The 19,082-nt window shown below is 40.2% G+C and overlaps 1 protein-coding gene across 2 annotated transcripts in view; it reads right to left on the bottom strand.

The window, feature by feature from the left end:
- Window positions 1-19,082, bottom strand: part of LOC141127842 (ATP-binding cassette sub-family C member 5-like) — a 151,290-nt gene that overhangs the window by 39,233 nt on the left and 92,975 nt on the right. For both annotated transcript variants that reach the window (XM_073614677.1, XM_073614678.1), the window contains 7 exons: window positions 16,081-16,153; window positions 15,443-15,646; window positions 13,895-14,020; window positions 12,057-12,129; window positions 9,762-10,028; window positions 8,335-8,516; window positions 7,075-7,221 (listed from right to left, as the gene is read on the bottom strand). In XM_073614677.1, coding sequence (XP_073470778.1) covers window positions 7,075-7,221; window positions 8,335-8,516; window positions 9,762-10,028; window positions 12,057-12,129; window positions 13,895-14,020; window positions 15,443-15,646; window positions 16,081-16,153 — 1,072 coding nt within the window. The remainder of the gene's footprint in view (window positions 1-7,074; window positions 7,222-8,334; window positions 8,517-9,761; window positions 10,029-12,056; window positions 12,130-13,894; window positions 14,021-15,442; window positions 15,647-16,080; window positions 16,154-19,082) is intronic.

Below are 19,082 nucleotides of genomic sequence, written 5' to 3'. Positions count from 1 at the left end.
TCTTGCTTATTACATTATTTTCTATTTAGTGTACATATGCAATGCACTGCAGTGTACACCCAAGCTCATTCCTGGTATCTGTAAGATGCCAGGAATGCAGTCAGGCCCCCAGGGCAATAAAACTCCTTTGCACATGGGACAGGGTTACTTTATCAGTGGCTTTACAATGGCCGAGATATGAGTGGTGGCAATGGAGCAACAAGTGCATTCACAGATTTTGTCTAAGTGGTATCTTGATCCTCACCAGAGCACAGCATAGCTTAGTTACCCTTGTGACCCCAGGCTACCTTACTGCAAGATGACACCAGGTTGCATCCTTCAGGATCCCCCCACCAAAGGATCACAGGAACAGGGTGGCTACACTGTGGAGACAGAATAGTAATACCGCAAGAGGGCAGGGTTCAGGTAAAGGTTGAGACAGTCCAGCAGAACACCTGAAAATGGAGGGATTTTTAGAGAAACGGAAAAAGCAATGTATAGATCATGGCTTGACCATAATGAGATTGATAGTTGAGGAAGAGAAGGCCCAGTTAACAGATTTAGAAATACAGATTGATGAAAGTACTAAACAACTGGAGCTCCATAAAGAGAAAACAGAATTTATTAAATATAATGATCTTCTTAAAAAAGGAAATTGAAAAAGTGCAGAAAAATCTCTGATTGACCAAGTAGTCCAAGTTTAAGCATGACTTGGATGACTGGGCCACGTGGGGAGGTCTTCAACTTGACTAACAGTCAAGGACACAGTAGATCCAAAAGGGGTCATTTCCGTTCTCATACTTCCTCAAAAAGTGGGGCCACCTCCTCAGAGAGTGAAGAAGAAGGGGCCAGATCAGTTAGTTTTTTATAGGAGGAAATCCCCCAAGGGGACGAGACAGTCCCTGTCAAGGGGATTCTAAAAACAACAAGAAAAAGGAAAAGATCAAAAATGAAGAAAACTGAAGGACAAAGAGGGAGACACTGTGAGAGCAGGAAAAGTCAAGGACCAGAAGTCAGAAGAGATAGTGGGAGATATGAAGGAGGAAGTTAGACCCCTAACAAATGATCTAACAGGTAAGAAGGTCATTAATCTATCAGACTTTAATCCCTGTGAGAGATGCATTAAAGATGCATTAAATTACTTCAACGTGGCCTGTCTTTTTCACCTGTGAGCAGAATGGACCAGTTTGAAGCATATAAATATACCTATTTAGTACACTCTAGTGCAACGGTAAAAGGGCATCAAATGTTACACAAAATGAGCAAGAAGTACAAGCCCTTGAGGATTTCATCTCTCTCATGGAGGATGACTCTGTAGATTTAAGTGAAATGGAGGACTTTAATAATCCATGGAGGAGACAGGCAAACTTAAACATTAGATCTACAAGAATGCCTCTATTTAGAAAGAACAAATGGATTGGAGTGTTTCTTGACTTGATCCACGAAGATTTGGGTAAGTTAGAGTGGGGAACAGCAGAGCCAGATAATCTTAAATCAAAAGAAAGAATAGCCCTTTAAGAATTTAAGGAGGCACCCAATCTTATAATTAAAAAAGCTGTAAAGGAGTAAATGTTGTTTTCCTCTCAGAGAAGAAGTATGAACAGGGAGTGATGAGACAATTAATGGATCAGTCGACCTTTGAAAAGTTGAAGGATAATCCGTTCCCTTTACTAGTTGCCTCCCTGAACCATAAGCTATTCTTGGCCTGTGAGGCAGACCTAATCACCAAAAAAAGAATGGGAGTATCACTCCCACCCTATACGTGATCCCTAAAATACACAAGAACTTGGATAATCCCCCAGGAAGTCCCATTGCATCTGCTATAAAGGGGCCCCTGGAGCGAACTGGAAAATATCTGGATGCTATAATTAAAGAAATGGTGATTGGCCTGCCATCGTATGTACAGGGTACTCGAGATGTCCTCCAAAAAATCGGCCAAGAAAGGGTACAAGGTGAGGTATTGCTGCTAAAAATGTATGTTGAATCACTTTACACCTCTATACCCCATTCATGGAGCCTCCCTGCAGTGGCTTACTTTTTGGAGAACAAAACTCCCAACTCCCAACTCAGCTCATACTGGACATGTTATATTTTGCATTGCATAACAACTGTTTTCAGTCCTCCTGAGTGAGCTACAGACAGATACATGGAACATCTATGGGGGCCCCATGGGCATCACCATATGCCTGCCTCTACCTGGGCTAGTGGGAGGAGGACACGGTCTACTGTTCGTCAATGTACCTCAGCCACGTAGCGCTGTGGCTGAGGTACATCAACAATATTCTGGTCCTCTGGGGTGGATCGATGGATGATCTCAGAGACTTTTTAGAGGAGCTGAATACCAATAACTGGAATATTAAATAAATGTTCACTTTCGATGAAAAGTAAATTACCTTTCTGGGTCTCTTGATCTCCCTTGACAATAGTAGATTGAGGACCAGGATGTTTAGAAAGGCGACAGCGGCCAATACCCTCTCGGAGGCCTCAAACCATCATCCAAAAAGGGAATACCAACAGGGCGGTTTCTGTGGATCTGCAGGAACTGTTCATGCGATAATTACTTCAGGCAGATCAATTATACAAAAGATTTAGGGAAAGAGGCTATTCCCACAGGGTGCAAGGAGGAAAGCCTCTACACGACCATGAGGAACTGTTAAAAACTAGCGACAATGGTCAGGTTTTGCAGCAACCTAATCCGGTAAGGCTTAATTACGCAATTTGGCTCCCAATGGGAGGAGGTTAGGGCGGTGCTGACCAAACACTGGCATATACTAACTAGGTCATCGAAACTGGACAAAATTGTTGACCCAAGACGACTATTAGTGGCTAGAAGGGCCAAAAATTTGAGAGATGAACTAGTCCAGTTAGAGTTTATAGGATCACCATCCTGAAATTGGTTGACTGATTTACCATGGATGAAGAGCATGTTCCCATGTGGGAGGTGTCAAATATGTAGAATTGTTAATAGGATTGATATGTTCACTGACGCAGACCATCAGAAAATCTATCATATAGAGAAATGTATTATTTGCAGTACAACACAGGTTCTCTATATTTTAGAATGCCGGTGTAAAAAAATTATACATGGGGAAAACTAAACCTCAACTCTGGGTACCCATCAGGGAATATCTCAATAGCATCATCAACAATAAGGAGGAGAATAATCCAATTTGCACAACACTTTGGAGCCTTCCACAATGGAAGACCAAAGGGCCTGAAGGTAAAATGTTTATGTGCTTATATCCAACTGAAGGGGGGACTTTGATAAGGTATTCTTGCAAAAGGAGAAAAAAATAGATATTCAAATTGGGGACTTTGGCTCCTAAGGGTTTGAATACCAAATTAAACCTACAAATCTTCCTGGATCCTTAGATACTCACTGTATTAACTGTGGTGATTATGCTGATGCTCCCTATCGTGACCATTATTTTTAAGATATATTATCTGACCAGCAACTTTCTGAGCTCCTCAAGTTAAATTAAATTAAATTCATTTTTTGGGAATACTCATTGCTATTTTCTAATCCAATTCCTCAATTCACCCTGCCTTGGTTCACCAATCTATAAATGGTGCAGAAGTGTGTATGCTGTACTATAAGTGGTGCAGAAGTGTGTATGCTATACTATAACAAAGGATTAGACCAGTGGTTTAGGTGCACCTGTCAAAACTTTTTGACTTATTATTCTGTTATGGAGATGGTAATTAGTAGGATGGAGGCCCCTGATGAAAAAATGGTGGTACTGCGGCTTAGAGCCCTTTAAATTCTAGCAGATTTACTGTTGATTTGTCCTGAGGAAGCTCACATGATCAGTGAGTGAAACATGTAGATGTGGATACGTCACTCTGCTCGTGGGTTCAGCCACCCAGGGTAACCTTTCCATCATGCCACTCGATATCAAGCCGCTGCGGCTGCACTAAGGCAGGGACTAGCTATGCAGATGGGAAGAAAGCTACTTCACCTCGGAGGAGATTATGGACAGCCCAGGTCACATATGATGTCGGATGCTAACAGGAGGGGTGAGCTTATCATATTGCAAGTTATCAGGGGAGCTGCATGTCGCTTTGTACATCCCGGGACTGTGACTCCTGGATTCAGGGGGTCTTGCTGAATAACTCTTTATTAAATGGGCTTTAACTGTGGATATGAATGGACAACTGCCTGCGCTCCCTATTAATGCGCATCTGGTCAATGCTGCTTGCTGCCACTTCCCCATTAACCAGCTGCCTGTTACCTCACTGCCCTTTATTGCTTCTGTCCTGCTGCTATCTGCCTGTTTACAGTTTTATTAACTGGGATTGCTAGCAGTCAGCTAGCAAAGCCATATCTGCGTGGTAAGGATGTTTATATGACAAGGACTGTCCAAAAAACCATTATGGTGGACTGTATCCTATTTACTGTCTAGTGGCTACATCCTGTGGTTCAATGCTAACAATATATACTTAGGGCAATAATTGCCTACTGACCTAGAGCAGGAATATAAATTGGGAGTTGTTCCCCTTTTTGACGTTTGATGATCCACTGATTCCCAGCACTATCCCAGTTAGGCAAACTAGAGTTTACCTCAGTGCTAGTTAATATTTGTTATCAGTATGTTCCTAGGCGGCAAGGTGTGAGTTGGAGGTGTGCATGTATACCCAGGCAATGATTTTTACATCTGCCAACGTTGTCATGTTTTTTTTTCTAAATACTGCAGTGGCCCCAATATAGAACTTCTTATAGATGGTTAACCTTCTTTGGGATCTCCATTCAATTTTTGTTATAGTCTATTAAGTTCTGAGGACCCCACCCTAATTTATTAGGGGTGAGTCGGCAACCATTTTTTTCCCTAATTTTTTTGGGGGAAATACGGCAGATGCTTTTATATGTTTTGGATAGAGGTTGAGACAGGCAGCAAGCAAGAGTAGTCAGTGTCCAGGCAGAAATCAAGGTTGGTGGCTGGTACAAGAGTAGTCAATAATCAAGCAGAGGTCAAGGCAAGCAACAGGCAAGAGAGAAACAGGAATATGCCAGCAATGGACATACAAAATACAGGCAGTCAGGCAAACTTGGTTAGCAACAAGCAAACCAGAACAGGGATAATCTCATGAATAAGGTAGCTGGCGAGAAGTCACAGCATTGACCACTATAAGGGAAGGAGTTTAAATATCCTCCTTGGCCTGTGTGCACAACCAAGGTCAGGGATGCATGCCAATGCATGTTAATGCACGTGCGTCAATTTATGTTAATGCACGCCTGCTAAAATGGGCAGGCCTATGTGTGCAACCGACCATAACCACAAGGCCTTGGTTTGGCATGCGCGTGACATGCTGAACATGGAAAGGATGAACCAAGCCCTTGGATGTACACACACAGGTGCTATAGATACTGTAACAGTTTGGTTATTATTTGAATGACCCTCCCACTCCTCAAGTACTATACTGTACACACACGGGTGCTAGAGATACTGTAACAGTTTGATTATTATTTGAATGACCCTCCCACTCCTCAAGTACTATACGTATTTTAGTAAGTTTCTAAGCTGGGCTCAATTTCTATTTACAGCAAATATTTTGGAGGGGCGAGGAAAGGTATTTAAAAGATTTAGAGGTTTCTGGAACAAGTCATTTAATACTTTAAAGTGGACTTTCATTCTGGCAATACCTTGCTCTCTGTCCTCCTCCCTCTATCCCCCATACACATTTGCAGAGAAAAACGTTTTTATTAAAATGTAAAACATTTTTAATTTTTACATTTTTTTTCTTGCTAAATCCTTACTTAGAGAAGCATTGTATTATGTCCCCTCGCATGTAGAGACATGCCATGGGTCTCTGTCAGGTCCCTGGGAAAGATGCCATGGTATGTCTGCACATGAGCCAGGCCTCACAAACTGCTTCCTGGGATCTGTGACATAAACATCCCAGGAGGCAGTTTGAGACCTTTTGCATGTGCAAATATGCCATGAGATTGCTGTAGCCTGTCTACATATGCACAGGAGCTCTGGCACAAGCACAGACGTGCCATGGGGGTCTCTATTAGGTCCCGGTGGTCTCTGTCAGATCTCCATTAAAAATAGTGGTGCAGGAGAGGAGAAACTTTGGTTTTCTGCAAGACAATCCAGGACTTCATGGTCCAGTAAGTATGTTTATTTTTTATTAAAGAGGATGGGGAATTTTATTTTTTTATGGAGTTAGGTATAATGAAGTTCCTCTTTAACATCTATACATACAAACATACCTAGTATTAGGTATTGACTCATCCTAATATAAAGCAATGGGAATAAACACTAAAGGGTTCATTTAATAAATATGTGCAAACATGAGTCTTCTAATCATGGTTTGCAGGTACTGTGGTCTGATTATTCTCTGAATCCCTGGGTAGATTAACAAATAAGCCACCTGTGGGGAGGTCTACATACTAAGTGCTAGCCATTAACAGCACCACTATAGCTAGAGGGTTTTGCTACTGCTCAGGAAGAGCCACTTGGTCATATCAGGAAAGTGAAACACATATTGCTCTTCAAGACCAGCATGCACAGATTGACAGGCATGTGTTCAGTAGCATTCTAGACTTTTGTTGAGTTTTGAACACAGTTATGAAGTGTAAGAACCACTCTCAAATTTTTATCATTATCTGTGTCCCTATTGGAGAAATGCCCTCTCAATTCCTGTCCTGGCAGTGAATTGGTGTGACGGGAACAAGGGAAGGATAAGTACAACATGCTTATCTGCCTACTATAATGTGGGCTGTTCCTTGGGAAAAATTCTAGTTCACTTTAAGCTTACTACTTTGATGTCGTTAAGTAATACATTGATATAAACAGTTACTGAACTGTCTTTCCCAGGGTATCCAAGAGTCTACGACCCTGTTACATTACTGGATTGCAGCCTAACATTGTTAGCATGGAAAATAATCGATTACCTGGATGGATTCTACATCTAGTAAATTTTTAGAACTAAGTAACTAATTTCTCTGTAACACTTAATGTATCATCATGTTGTAGCAGTTGCCATTGAAATACGATCTGGCAAGTGACAGCTGTGACACACAACTAAGTTCAAGAGAAATGAATCCCGGTTTAACTAATTGGGTTAAAGCAGAAGGTAGTTGGACCTTACCTTTACAAAGACATATCCTCGGAGAAATCTCAGCAGGAGAACAGCCACCATAGACAGAACATAGATGTAAATATAGAAGTGCAGGTCAGGGTTGTCCTTCATGCTGCCCCTGGACAGTGTTATGTTGTGTGTAGTAACTGTAATGTTCTGGGGATAACAGACAGTGAAATAAAAAGAAATTTGGGATATAGTTTTAACCATATGGGCTATTTTTACATAGATGCATAGGAAACAATTTGTGTGATACCTCATGCACTTTGCATCTAGGGGCCATGCCTTAGGGTCCATGCACACTGGGCTTAAAAAAACACCACTTCTGTAGAAGTTTTGCGTTTTTTTAAGCCCAGTGTGCATTGACCCTTAAAAGGCAACCAGTAAGTTAAATCTTTTGCTGTTTCTTATATTAGTGATTTGAACAGTGAGATTTGCCACATAGGAAGATAAGATATCACTGAAATAGCAATAGGGATATTCATTTAATGGAGTTGCACAGGGATATAAGAAGCTACGAATAACACAATTTGATTCTCTGTTTTTTTTAATGTTCTATGACAATAAAACATATAAATTTCCAAGGAAGTGAAAACATTTTATAAGAACTAATATAAATAAGTGGGAGATTTAACCCAGAACTGAAATATATTAGGGTTGAGTGGAATTAAAATTTGTAGGCCAACTTAATTTCATGAAAAACAAGCTGAAGTTAGAAGCTGATTGGCTACCATGCACGGCTGCACCAGATTTTGCACTCCAATTTTAGTAAATCAAATCCCAGTGAGACATAGCTTACACCTTATATAGCATAATTTTATGTAATGGACCTAAAAGTGAATAGTAATGTGGTAGGTGAAAATGTAATTACCAAGAGTAAAAAAAAAAAAATCACAGTTCTCTGCTACTTTTCACTATTTTCATACATTTTCAATGCAGTTATGATCTATAATAGTCTATAAATCAGTGGCGGCCGGTGGTAATTTTTTTTGGGGGGGGGGGGCGGCAAACTGGCTTCAAAAAAACACCCCCGCTGCTGTAATTCACGTGCCCAACATCCTGAAAGGGGCCAGATGCATGAATAGGGGGTGGTGGTGTCCTGCAAAATAGCGGCCGTGAATAGAGCATGGGGGTGGCGGCCATGGATAGAGGGGGCGGCGCTTTTTCAGCTTCCTCCTTACAAACATTTAATGTGCTAAGGACAATGCTAGATGTTTCTCTAGCCTTTACTGTAAGTCATCTACACACATTGTAAAATATGCCCCTTACCCCACTCCCTTGTCTAATCCAAAAACTCAGCCACCAATTACTGAATGCTGCGCTTCCTGTGGTTAATACAAAGAGAATGCCATTGATGGTGACTACCAACACTCCTCCAGCTGCCTTGAGGTACACTCCATAAACTGCCCAAGGCACAGAACCATCACCTTTCTCTTCTGCCTGCATAAGTCCTGTAAAAAAAAAATGTGACCATAAAACAATTATTTAACAAAGAGAATAAAAAATTACAACATAATTGGATCCATTATAAATTGTATTTTGTATTGGGTAGATTACTCACATCCTAGCCTATAAAAAAGTAGATGGTAAAGGAGTGTCGCTCAACTTTGTCAGCAATGGAAGTTGATGTATGGATTTTTATTAATTGCATGGCACTGTGATAAGAGTGGATTTTCACACTTGTATATTTAAAATAATTTTAGGGTGCACTCACACTGGACGTGGTTGAACTGAACCGTGCCCAAGTTCATTTGTCCCCCCTCCCCACTGTTCTGCACTCACACTGTGTTTTAAAGTAAGTGTTCCCAGGCACAATTACATTATTGATTCCTGCTTCTGTGGTTAGTGACCTACAGAAAGTTTTGTGTTTAGGCGTGGTTTGTGCTCACACTGAAGTGAACTGTCTTGGACCACAAGTGAACTGTGCCAAGGCCACCTCTTCCAAGTGGCCCTGGGCATGGTATGCTTAAACCGTGCTTCCAGGCACGGTTTGGAGCACTCACATTACATAAATGAACTGAACCAAGGGGGTGAACCATGCTTGTGTATGGTTAAAACATACACCCTAAATCCCGATCCTGGCCAAACCTGATGGGTTTTACTTCCTCTTTGTTTCCCTGCAAAGGTAAAGCATAATGGACTACTATGCATTGCATAGTAGCCCATTATGTGTCACTTACCTGACACAGGAGCCTGCGATGTCACCACTGTCCCCTCTTCAAAGAAGCGTCCATGTTCCTTCCGGGTATCGCGGCTCCGGCGCTGTGATTGGCTGGAGCCGCAATGTCATCACTCCTGCGTATGCGCGTGGGAGCCGCCACAAATGGCATGATCGCCGTCAGAAACGGCACGCTCAGTGCACCTGTGCGCTGTTGTCTACAGCGCATGCGCCGTAGAAATCAGTGCCTGTCTTTTGCAAATATCTCCTAAACCGTGTAGGTTTAGGAGATATTTCTTGCACCTACAGGTGAGCCTTAATCTAGGCTTACCTGTAGGTAAAAGTGGCCTGTAGGGGTTTACAACCACTTTAAATACAGAGTAGAATGGTTTATTGAGTTTTGCTTTATATCCATATAAAACAATGCAGATGTCTAACTTCATATTTATTGGTGGAGGCTGGCCAGAGAGAAAAGGAAACAACTTGTCTATTAACAGTACCTTAAACTCTAAATGGAGGTTATGGCATATTCACATACCCTGGTTCTCCTCTTCATTGTTATGTTGGTCGGTTAAGTTTAATTCTTTTGTATCATCATTATTTTCTTTTTTATCTCCCTTGAGAATACCTGAAGACCTCTCTTGACCTGAGTGGTCAAAAGAGTTAGTGCCTGCCCCCTCTACAGTGATGACAGTTTTATGTAGTTTTACTGTTTCATCTCCACTGTAGAGTCCATTTCCAACTGCATCCTTCTTCAGAAGTCTCATTTCTGCATGGTCTATGGTCTCCACGTTATTCCTCAAATCTGTAAAAGAAAGGAGTTAATCAGCTGTGGAATACGTTAATTGGTTTAGTCAAACAAAAGATACGTAATCACTAAAAACTGGAGTAAATTTTTATTTATTTATTTATTTCAGTTACTTATATAGCGCTGTCAATTTACGCAGCGCTTTACATATACATTGTACATTCACATCAGTCCCAACCCTCAAGGAGCTTACAATCTAAGGTCCCTAACTTGCATTCATAAGGACAATTTAGACAGGATCCAATTAACCTACCAGCATGTCTTTGGAGTGTGGGAGGAAACCGGAGTACCCGGAGGAAACCCACGCAGGCACAGGGAGAACATGCAAACTCCAGGCAGGTAGTGTTGTGGTTGGGATTCAAAGCGACCCTTCTTACTGCTAGGAGAAAGTGCTATCCACTACACCACTGTGCCACCCAATAAGGGCTGGTTCACAACAAAAGTATTGAGCTGTATTGGTCAACGCAGTCGCAAAGCACAAATGAGGTAAAAAGCTGTGTTCTGTTGTATCAGTTCACACAAATGCATTGTGCTGATGTGCACTTAAAACAAACAGCAACAACAGCCCACCCCATGCAGAACTGTTTAACCAATCAATTTAGGCAGAAAAATTTAAATCTAAGACATTCTCAGCTGATAACTGAGTGTGAGTTTCTGCTGTATTCTTAGATATTGTTTAGTTGGGATGGACAATGAATATTTAAGGGGGATTCTCTCTGCTTAACAGGAGATTGCAGGAGCCTAATACAAAGTTAAAATAGAGCTAACATCAAATATATTTTTCCATGTTAGACCTGAAAGTCTATATCTTTTAGATATTTATTACACAGAACTCCCCCTGACAATGCCTTCTCTGTTAATGTGGTATTAAACCCAAAGCTAAACATTTACTATATTGCAGCAGCTTACAAATCATTAAGAAATCAAATGTCTAACATAGATCAACAGATCAACCAAATCAAATGTCCGACACATATCAACCTCTCACCTTGTGATCAACAGGGGTTGATTTACGAAAGGTCAATATGCTGTTGCCATTGCAGCGGAAGTTGCATTTTGCAAGGATATTTTTCCCAGAGCTTAATGAATGTGGTGATATTTCTCTTAGAATTACCAATGATGTGCAAGGAAAATAGAAAAATAAACAGCATTTTTGTTTGCATACGATTGGATGATCAAAGTCAGCAGTGCTGCACCTCATACACTAAGCTTTGGAGAAAAGTGCAACTTCTTTTCACAGTGAACAGTCTTTTTGCCATTAGTAAATCAACCCCCTAGTGTATAGTCTACTCTAGATGATAACTTGGGGTAGAGGAGACTGAGGAAATGCTACCTACTGCCTGCAGCTTACTGATGATATCATCCCAGGCTAGGTAAAGTCACTGACTTTAGCTCAAGGTTGGCTTTATATGAGGAAAGGTGGAGCTTTTTATAAACATTTTAAACCTGTTACGCAAGTGCACTGAAGAAAAAAACAAACAGAGAATGCCATACTAATACAAGCTATGTGCAATCTCCCCCGCTGTGCCTTTGTGTTCATACAAGGGGACTGCCCCCTGCCAGAACACACTGATCAGCGCTTTCAGCCATTGGCTGCCATCGCTTATTTAATGCGGGACGTAAGCCAGTTGTTAGACAACTGTAAACACGGGCTGAAAGTCAGCTGGTTCCTGCTGAACTGCTGGATTTGGGACAATTGTCGGCCCGTGTGTACAAGGCTTTGCTTCTTGCTGAATATAATGAGATGTCAGAAATGTATTCATGCAGATTGGTAATGATACTGAAAGGTCCATTTTACATTCAAGTGCTTATGCTATTTGCCTTTAAAAATACACTTACTAAAATTTTAAAGCATGTAGTGTGGAATGGTGTTTTGTTTAATCTGCTTTAAGTACAGCTTTAATAGCACCCAGTGTTGTACAATATATTCTCTATAAACTGACACTGCACGCTCTGAACTACTCAAGCTAAAAACAGTAACAATTACAAAAATTGCAAACTGCAAATAGTTTCATTTGCCATTACCTGTATCTAGATTTCTTTGTATATTATTATTCTGCTTTTCTATAGAACAATGCACATTGCTCTTAATGACATTCTGTAAAGATAAAAGAAAAAGAGGTTGTTATACATTTTTTTTTTTTTTTTAACAAATACAAGTATATCATTATATACTGTATTGTAAAATAACAACAAAACGCATTACTTGATTTCCGATTATTTACTTGTTTTCTCAGGCTGAATGTTAGGCTGTAAGGTCATCCTATATTCCGCCTGAGCTCAGTGCTAATAAAAGACACTAAAAAACTTAGAGCTATGTTATTTGACAGGTTTACCCTCCTCCAGCAACATGAACAAAATACAAGCTATCATCAGTTCTGTGCTGATGCAGGAGGGCCTTACAGCCCGACACTTCTGCTCTGACGGGGAGAGAATATTTGTAACAGGACACACAACTATCCCTGAAAGGTAATGCTGCACTAATAAAATAAGTTACCAGTGAAGATTCATATTTCTTACAACCGCCGCCTCTGACGGTCACCTTTAAGCTATATTTCTCTAACCTGCACTGATAAAAAAATAAACAGGGATTATACACTATGAGCAATGACAGTTTTCAAAGGCTTGGTATAAGTGATCCCTGTGTTTTTCAAGTTTCCTCCAGCAACCCAACTAAAATACAAGTTATCATCTCTTTGCTTAGGCAGGAAGCTGGTCAGTTGCCTTGCGAGCCTTACAGCCCGACACTTCTGCTCTGACGGGGAGAGAATATTTGTAACAGGACACACATCTATCCCTGAAAAGTAATGCTACGCTAATAAAATAACTTATGAATGAAGATTTTGAGTAAAGATTCAGATTTCTTACAACTGCCAATTCTGACTGGTCCCCTTTAAGCTATATTTCTCTAACACACTGATAAATAAACAGGGAATCTGATTATATTCTATAGGCAATGGCAGTTTTCATAGCTCAGTATAAGTAAATTCTGTGTTATTCAAGTTTCACGTATGAACTATGATTACACAACTACAGAAAAGAAACAAAAGAATATAGTAAATGCAAATTAGCATCTTATTCTTCATCATATTCTAAATCTAGCACTAATCTAACATGTTTTATGTTTCTAGGGATAACTGGTCAAGCTTGCAGAAGAGGATGCAGATCATGTTATATTTGCAGATATTCTTACTGATAACACAAATGCTTATTGTGAAGAGAATAGGAGACAGTAGGCTGGGTATACACGTATCTACTGTGGTGCCGCAATGCACATTACGTTATTTTGAATGGCACCCCAATGCACTAAGACCATGCCACTCTAACACACCTGTGTTGTGGCACACCACAACCCATGAAATAAAAACTACTGTGTGATGTGATACAATGTGTTTACAAACCCAGTATTTCTCTGTTTTTGGGACCTTGGGATGTGTTGCCAGCCTATTAATTTGAAAGAGCTGCCTTAACACAAATCACGTTAATACACTGTAACACAGCAGAAGTGTGTGAATCCAGCCAATGTCATTAAAGGAATTTGTAAAACTATGATTGAAAGAAGTAATAAGGGAAAAAGTGAGGATGAATAATATTTCATTGATGTATTCAGAGGCCACATGTCTGAATTGCTTAGTTGCTGATGTTCGAATTAAGGAGCCAACAACGGAAAGAGAATTACATTAATATAGTCAATAACAGCAACAATAATATTAAGGTGGGATTTTTTTTTTGTAAATTTGGCCAGTGGTACAGGTAAATAACATGGAAAACAGTGTAACATAATTCTGTAAGTTACACTAGATTTGTGATACTGTGCTGATTTACAGGAGAAAAAAGGGTTTATTTATGTCAGATATACTCACTGATTGCTGCATATTCTCAAATAAAACAGCATAATCACCCTTGAGTTTCATTAGATCTTCATGAGTTCCTTGCTCTGAAATATATCCATCTTTCATGAATAAAATCTCATTGCACTCAGTCAGGTACTACAATAAATCAATACACCTAGTTAGTATTGACAAGTAGAATTTTTTTTTACACATTTTAGAAAAGGAAAAATCCATATCACCACATAGAAAACTCTAATTTCATTAACAATGTGTGAGTCATTGGCTGCCAGTATTGTGCACAGTGTGTATGTCTAACCCAGGTTGCTCACATATACAAGGTGAAGAGCTCCAAGCTTTATGGCAGATGTGGAAAGGACAAACTTCTTATTCACTCAGAATGTTAGGTTCTCATATGGGTCCTGGAGCCTGGAGGCTTTGCAAAGCTTTGGGTGGGATAAAGCCTCCATCCCTAGGTTCACATCTTACCTGGTAGCCAGGCCTCATTATTAGTCTCAGCTGTCCTCAGTCCGCATATTTATATGTGAGCTGACTAATGCTCATGACTCTCTCACACTGTCCCTACTGTAGGAGCCTGCTGCTGGGTGAAAGGGCTGACTGCTGACACAAAAATAAAAATGGACTGCGTGTTTGTTTTGCAACCCTTTCAAATTAACCGATTTTGTAATATCTACAATATCTTTGGATAACACCTAATCACCCTTTCTAAAACCATTAGGAAACCAGACTATGTTGGTCTGCAGTGAAAGACTGTATATTGGCAGCCTTTTAAGTAAAAGCTATTATATTGCAGAACAGGGCAAAGTATCTGTAATCTTGCAAGATTTCAAATATGTTATACGTATAGAACAGAGAAAAAACGGTAAACTAGAAAAAGGGCAGATGTGCTGGAAACTGTTGTTGTTTTTGTCATGTATTTACAACTTATATGTAATCTTGTAACATTAAAGAGACTTAAAAGAGAATTTACAAATTCATTTGGTGCCTCATTCCTCTGTCCTTTGGATTATAAATTGAGCAGTGGATTGGAGTCCACTTGATGTGACAAGTGAATCCCCAGTTAATATTCAGCTCACCATCGATACATAGGAAATAAATACAATGTAACAAGGATAATACTTACAGTATATACAGGCATACCCCACTTTTAAGTACACAATGGGGTTTATTTACTAAAGCTGGAAAGTGTAAAATCAGGCTCACTTCTGCATAGAAACCAATGAGCTTCCAGGTTTTATTACCAAAGCTTAATTGAACAATCTGGGGTTAAAAGCTCATTGGTTTCTATGCAGAAGTGAGCTTGATTTTGCACTTTCCAGCTTTAGTAAATAAACCCCATTGTGTACTTAAAAGTGGGGTATGCCTGTATCCCCTAATGGAGACCATAGCCTATATTTGCATGCTTTAAAATGTGCTTTCTGTTTATAGCCAAAACCTAAAAAGATTACCTTAAATTGTAAAAAAAGAAAGTGTACATTTCATTTCTCAGAGCATGGTCCATGGGACAGATGAAGCTAATTGCAATGGGCATGCTCATACGTACTTACAGAGCACCTGTACCTGCAACTGATGCGTGACCAATAAGACACTCTTGTTCTGCATTCCATTCTTAATTGCTTTGTTAAATAATTCTCCTCCCACATACACATCAACAGCACTGAGAGGATCATCCAGAAGAACGACACTGCTTGAACTATAAAGGCATCGTGCCAAGCTGATCCGTTGTCGCTGTCCTCCACTCAGGTTAACACCACGTTCACCTATCTTTAAAGGGAAATGAATTATCATACATAAATAAAATATTTCTTGGGTAAACCCTAATGGTCCTATTAATCAACATAAGGACAGTGTGCTAAAAGGCAACCCAATAACCATTCAGTTTATTCCATTTTCCCATTTCTGGATTGTAAAATAGGTTATTCTTAACATGATCTCTTTCTATACAGTAATAACTATCATTTTCCTATCAGATATTTTTATTAAAAAAAAAAAAAGTTTAATGTTATCTGTGAATATGCTTCTAACATTTCAATTTGCTTACCCTAGGTCACATAGAAGCAGGAAAGCTGTTATGTGCAAAACCAGTAGATTTAAAATATTGTGTGTGGTGGAGAAACGTGTGCTGAAATGTATGATAGATGCATGTATGTAATAGAAGTCAGATATATGTAAAATATACATTATAGGAAGCAGTTTACCTCAGTTAAGTCTCCAGTGGGTAGAGCTTCAATGTCAGGGTAGAGACAACAAGCTTCCAAAGTCTTTTTGTACCTGTCAGCAGTAAAGTGAATTAAATCAAAGCTCATCACTTTCTACAATAAAGAGTACTACAAATGCAAATTAACCTGATTAATAAATTGGGTCCAATTTTATTACATTTCCAAAACCCTGATAATGAAAAAGGTAAATATTATAGATGTTAACATTGCTACACTAAGAACAAAATTAGCAAAGCAAAAACCACAAAACAGCTGAGGGTTGATTACTAAAGGCAAATAGGTTGTTCTGTTTGCAGGGGAAAAATTGCCCTTAACCCAGTGAATGTGGTGAAAATTCACTTTGCAAAAAATAACCAATGACATGTAAGACCAGATTCACTAAGCTCTGGGGAACATTCACTTGGAAAGTGAACAAGTTATTTGCTTTTAGTAAATCAATCCCATTTGTTTGTTTGTTTGGGCCATTTGTTTGTTACTGGTGTAAATATGGTCCGGGGACACACTGTACACCTTTGTGCTCTTGCTCAGTGTCCAGTGTGCTCCTGTTCCTTTAAGGGGGCCCACCTGCCCCAAATCTATCAATTTAATGCATGTACCTCCATTGTGGAGATGCTTATAAATTCAGTAGCGTTAGGACTGCAAGGATACACAGGGTGCCGTGAAGAGGCCTTGCAGCTTATACATGCGTTTGCAAATGCGTGCTAACTAAACCCCTGTTTTTAACGCAGACTGTTGGACAGATTTATTTGGTCAGTTGGCAGACTGGTTGGTGAGTTGAGCTATGGAATGTTCTGTTTTTGTCTTTCATGTGATTGCCCTTCCATGTGCTCCTTGCTGTGAAGGCCAGTTATAGGTGGGGGCAGCGGCCATTTGTTTGTTACTGGAGTAAATCAATCCCAGCATTTTTATGTGACAACTAGAGTGGCTCGACACTGGAATCAGTTTGACAAGATTATAGAATAATTCAGAATTCATTGATAGGTGCATTTGACCGGCAGTTGACCTCTTTCTGGGTTGCATTTGACCTGCTTTAAGTGGGATTTACATTCTCATAAGGGTTGATTTACTAAAGGCAAATAGGTTGCTCACTTGGCAAAGAAAGCTAGCACTTTGCATGGGAATTATCTCCAGAGATTAGTGAAGGTGTTGAAATTTACATTTTCAGAGAATACCCAATCATGTGCAGAAAAAAAAATATAGCATTTTTTCTTGAACATGATTGGATGATGGACATCAGCAGAGCTCATTCACTAAGCTTTGGGGAATATTCCTATGCAAAGTTCAACTTCTCTTGGAACTACACTTGCAAAGTTAACAGTTTGTTTGCCTTTAGCAAATCACCCAGCTGAAACTGTATCCGGATGCAAAACCCAAGTGAACAAAAGCCCATCAAAACAGGCCATGATAGGATAATTTAACAAGGAGCAAAGCACAACAAGAAAACTGCAGGAACCCACAGCAACCACCAGGATTCTTCTTTTTAAGATTCTACTGATCTTTTTAAGATCAGTAGAATCCTAATTGATTGCTATGGGTACTACAATTAGTCCTTTGCTCTCTGCTCCTTGCAAAATGTTATTGAAAACCCTGACTGAATTACACTAAGCTTAAAGTGGTTCTAAAGCCTAAGAGCCCATTCACACAGGGGCAACTTTGGATCCGTCTTCAAGTCGCCCCAAGTCGCCCCTAGGCGCCTCAAGTCGCCCTACATGAAAAAATCAATGTAAGTGAATGGATCCGTCTTAATGCACGCTACTGCAGTCTCTCCGACTTCAGAAAAGTTTCCTGTACTACTTCAATCCGACTAGAAAGCGACTTGTACCCATTGATTTCAATGGAAGTTGACAATTTTGAAAAAAAACAATATTTTTTACTTTTTGCTATAATAAATATCCCCCAAAAATATATAAAAAAGCTAATTTTTTCCTCAATTTAGGCCGATATGTATTCTTCTATATATTTTTGGTAAAAAAAATCACAATAAGCGTATATGGATTGGTTTGCGCAAAAGTTATAGTGTCTACAAAATAGGGGATAGTTTTATGGCATTTTTATTATCAATGTTTTTTTCTTAGTGATGGCAGCGATCTGTGATTTTTATCATGACTGCAACATTATGGCGGACACATCAGACACTTTTGACACTATTTTGGACCATTGTCATTTATATAGCGATCAGTGCTATAAAAATGCACTGATTACTGTGTAAATGACACTGGCAGGGAAGGGGTTAACCACTAGGGGGCGATGAAGGGGTTAAGTGTGTCCTAGGTAGTGATTCTAACTGTGAGGGGCTACCTGGGACATGACAGCGATCACTGCTCCGATGACAGGGAGCAGTAGTCGCTGTCATGACACAAGGCAGAACGGGGAAATGCCTTGTTTACATAGGCACCTCCCCGTTCTACCTGTCCACACCACAATCGTGGGCCGCCGAAGAACATCGAGTTCCCGGGACCCACGGGCACACCGTGCGCGTGCCCGAAAGGTGGCAAATTTAAAGGGACGTACCTGTACGCCAATTTGCCTGCCTGTGCTATTCTGCCGACGTACATCTGTGTGCGCCGGTTGGCAAGCGGTTAAAGGAGTTGCAAAGGCACAAGGTTTTTTATCTTAATGTATTCTATGCATTAAGATAAAAAAAAAAAACAGCACCCCCTAATTACTTACCTAAACCCATCTCTCTCCAGCGATATCTCCGTGTGTCTTAGCCATCCAAGACTCTCCTTCTGAGTGGCTGAGACACAGCAGCGGTGCCATTGGTTCTCGCGACTGTCAATCAAAGTCAGTTAGCCAATCAGGGAAGAGAGGGGGTGGGGCTGGGGAGGGGCTCTTTGTCTGAATGGACACACAGAGCTGTGAATCGGCTCAGGTGCTCCCATAGCAAGCTCCTTGCTGTGGGGCACTCGACAGGAGGGAAGTTCAAAGAGCAGCGAAGAGGGACCCGAGAAGAGAAGGATCCAGGCTGCTCTGTGCAAATC

Source organism: Aquarana catesbeiana, linkage group LG02 (genome assembly GCF_042186555.1).
Source record: "Aquarana catesbeiana isolate 2022-GZ linkage group LG02, ASM4218655v1, whole genome shotgun sequence".
In the NCBI taxonomy this organism is placed as follows: domain Eukaryota; kingdom Metazoa; phylum Chordata; class Amphibia; order Anura; family Ranidae; genus Aquarana; species Aquarana catesbeiana.
The sequence above is the reverse complement of the archived record's forward strand: the minus strand, read 5'-3'. Positions and strand labels throughout refer to the sequence as shown.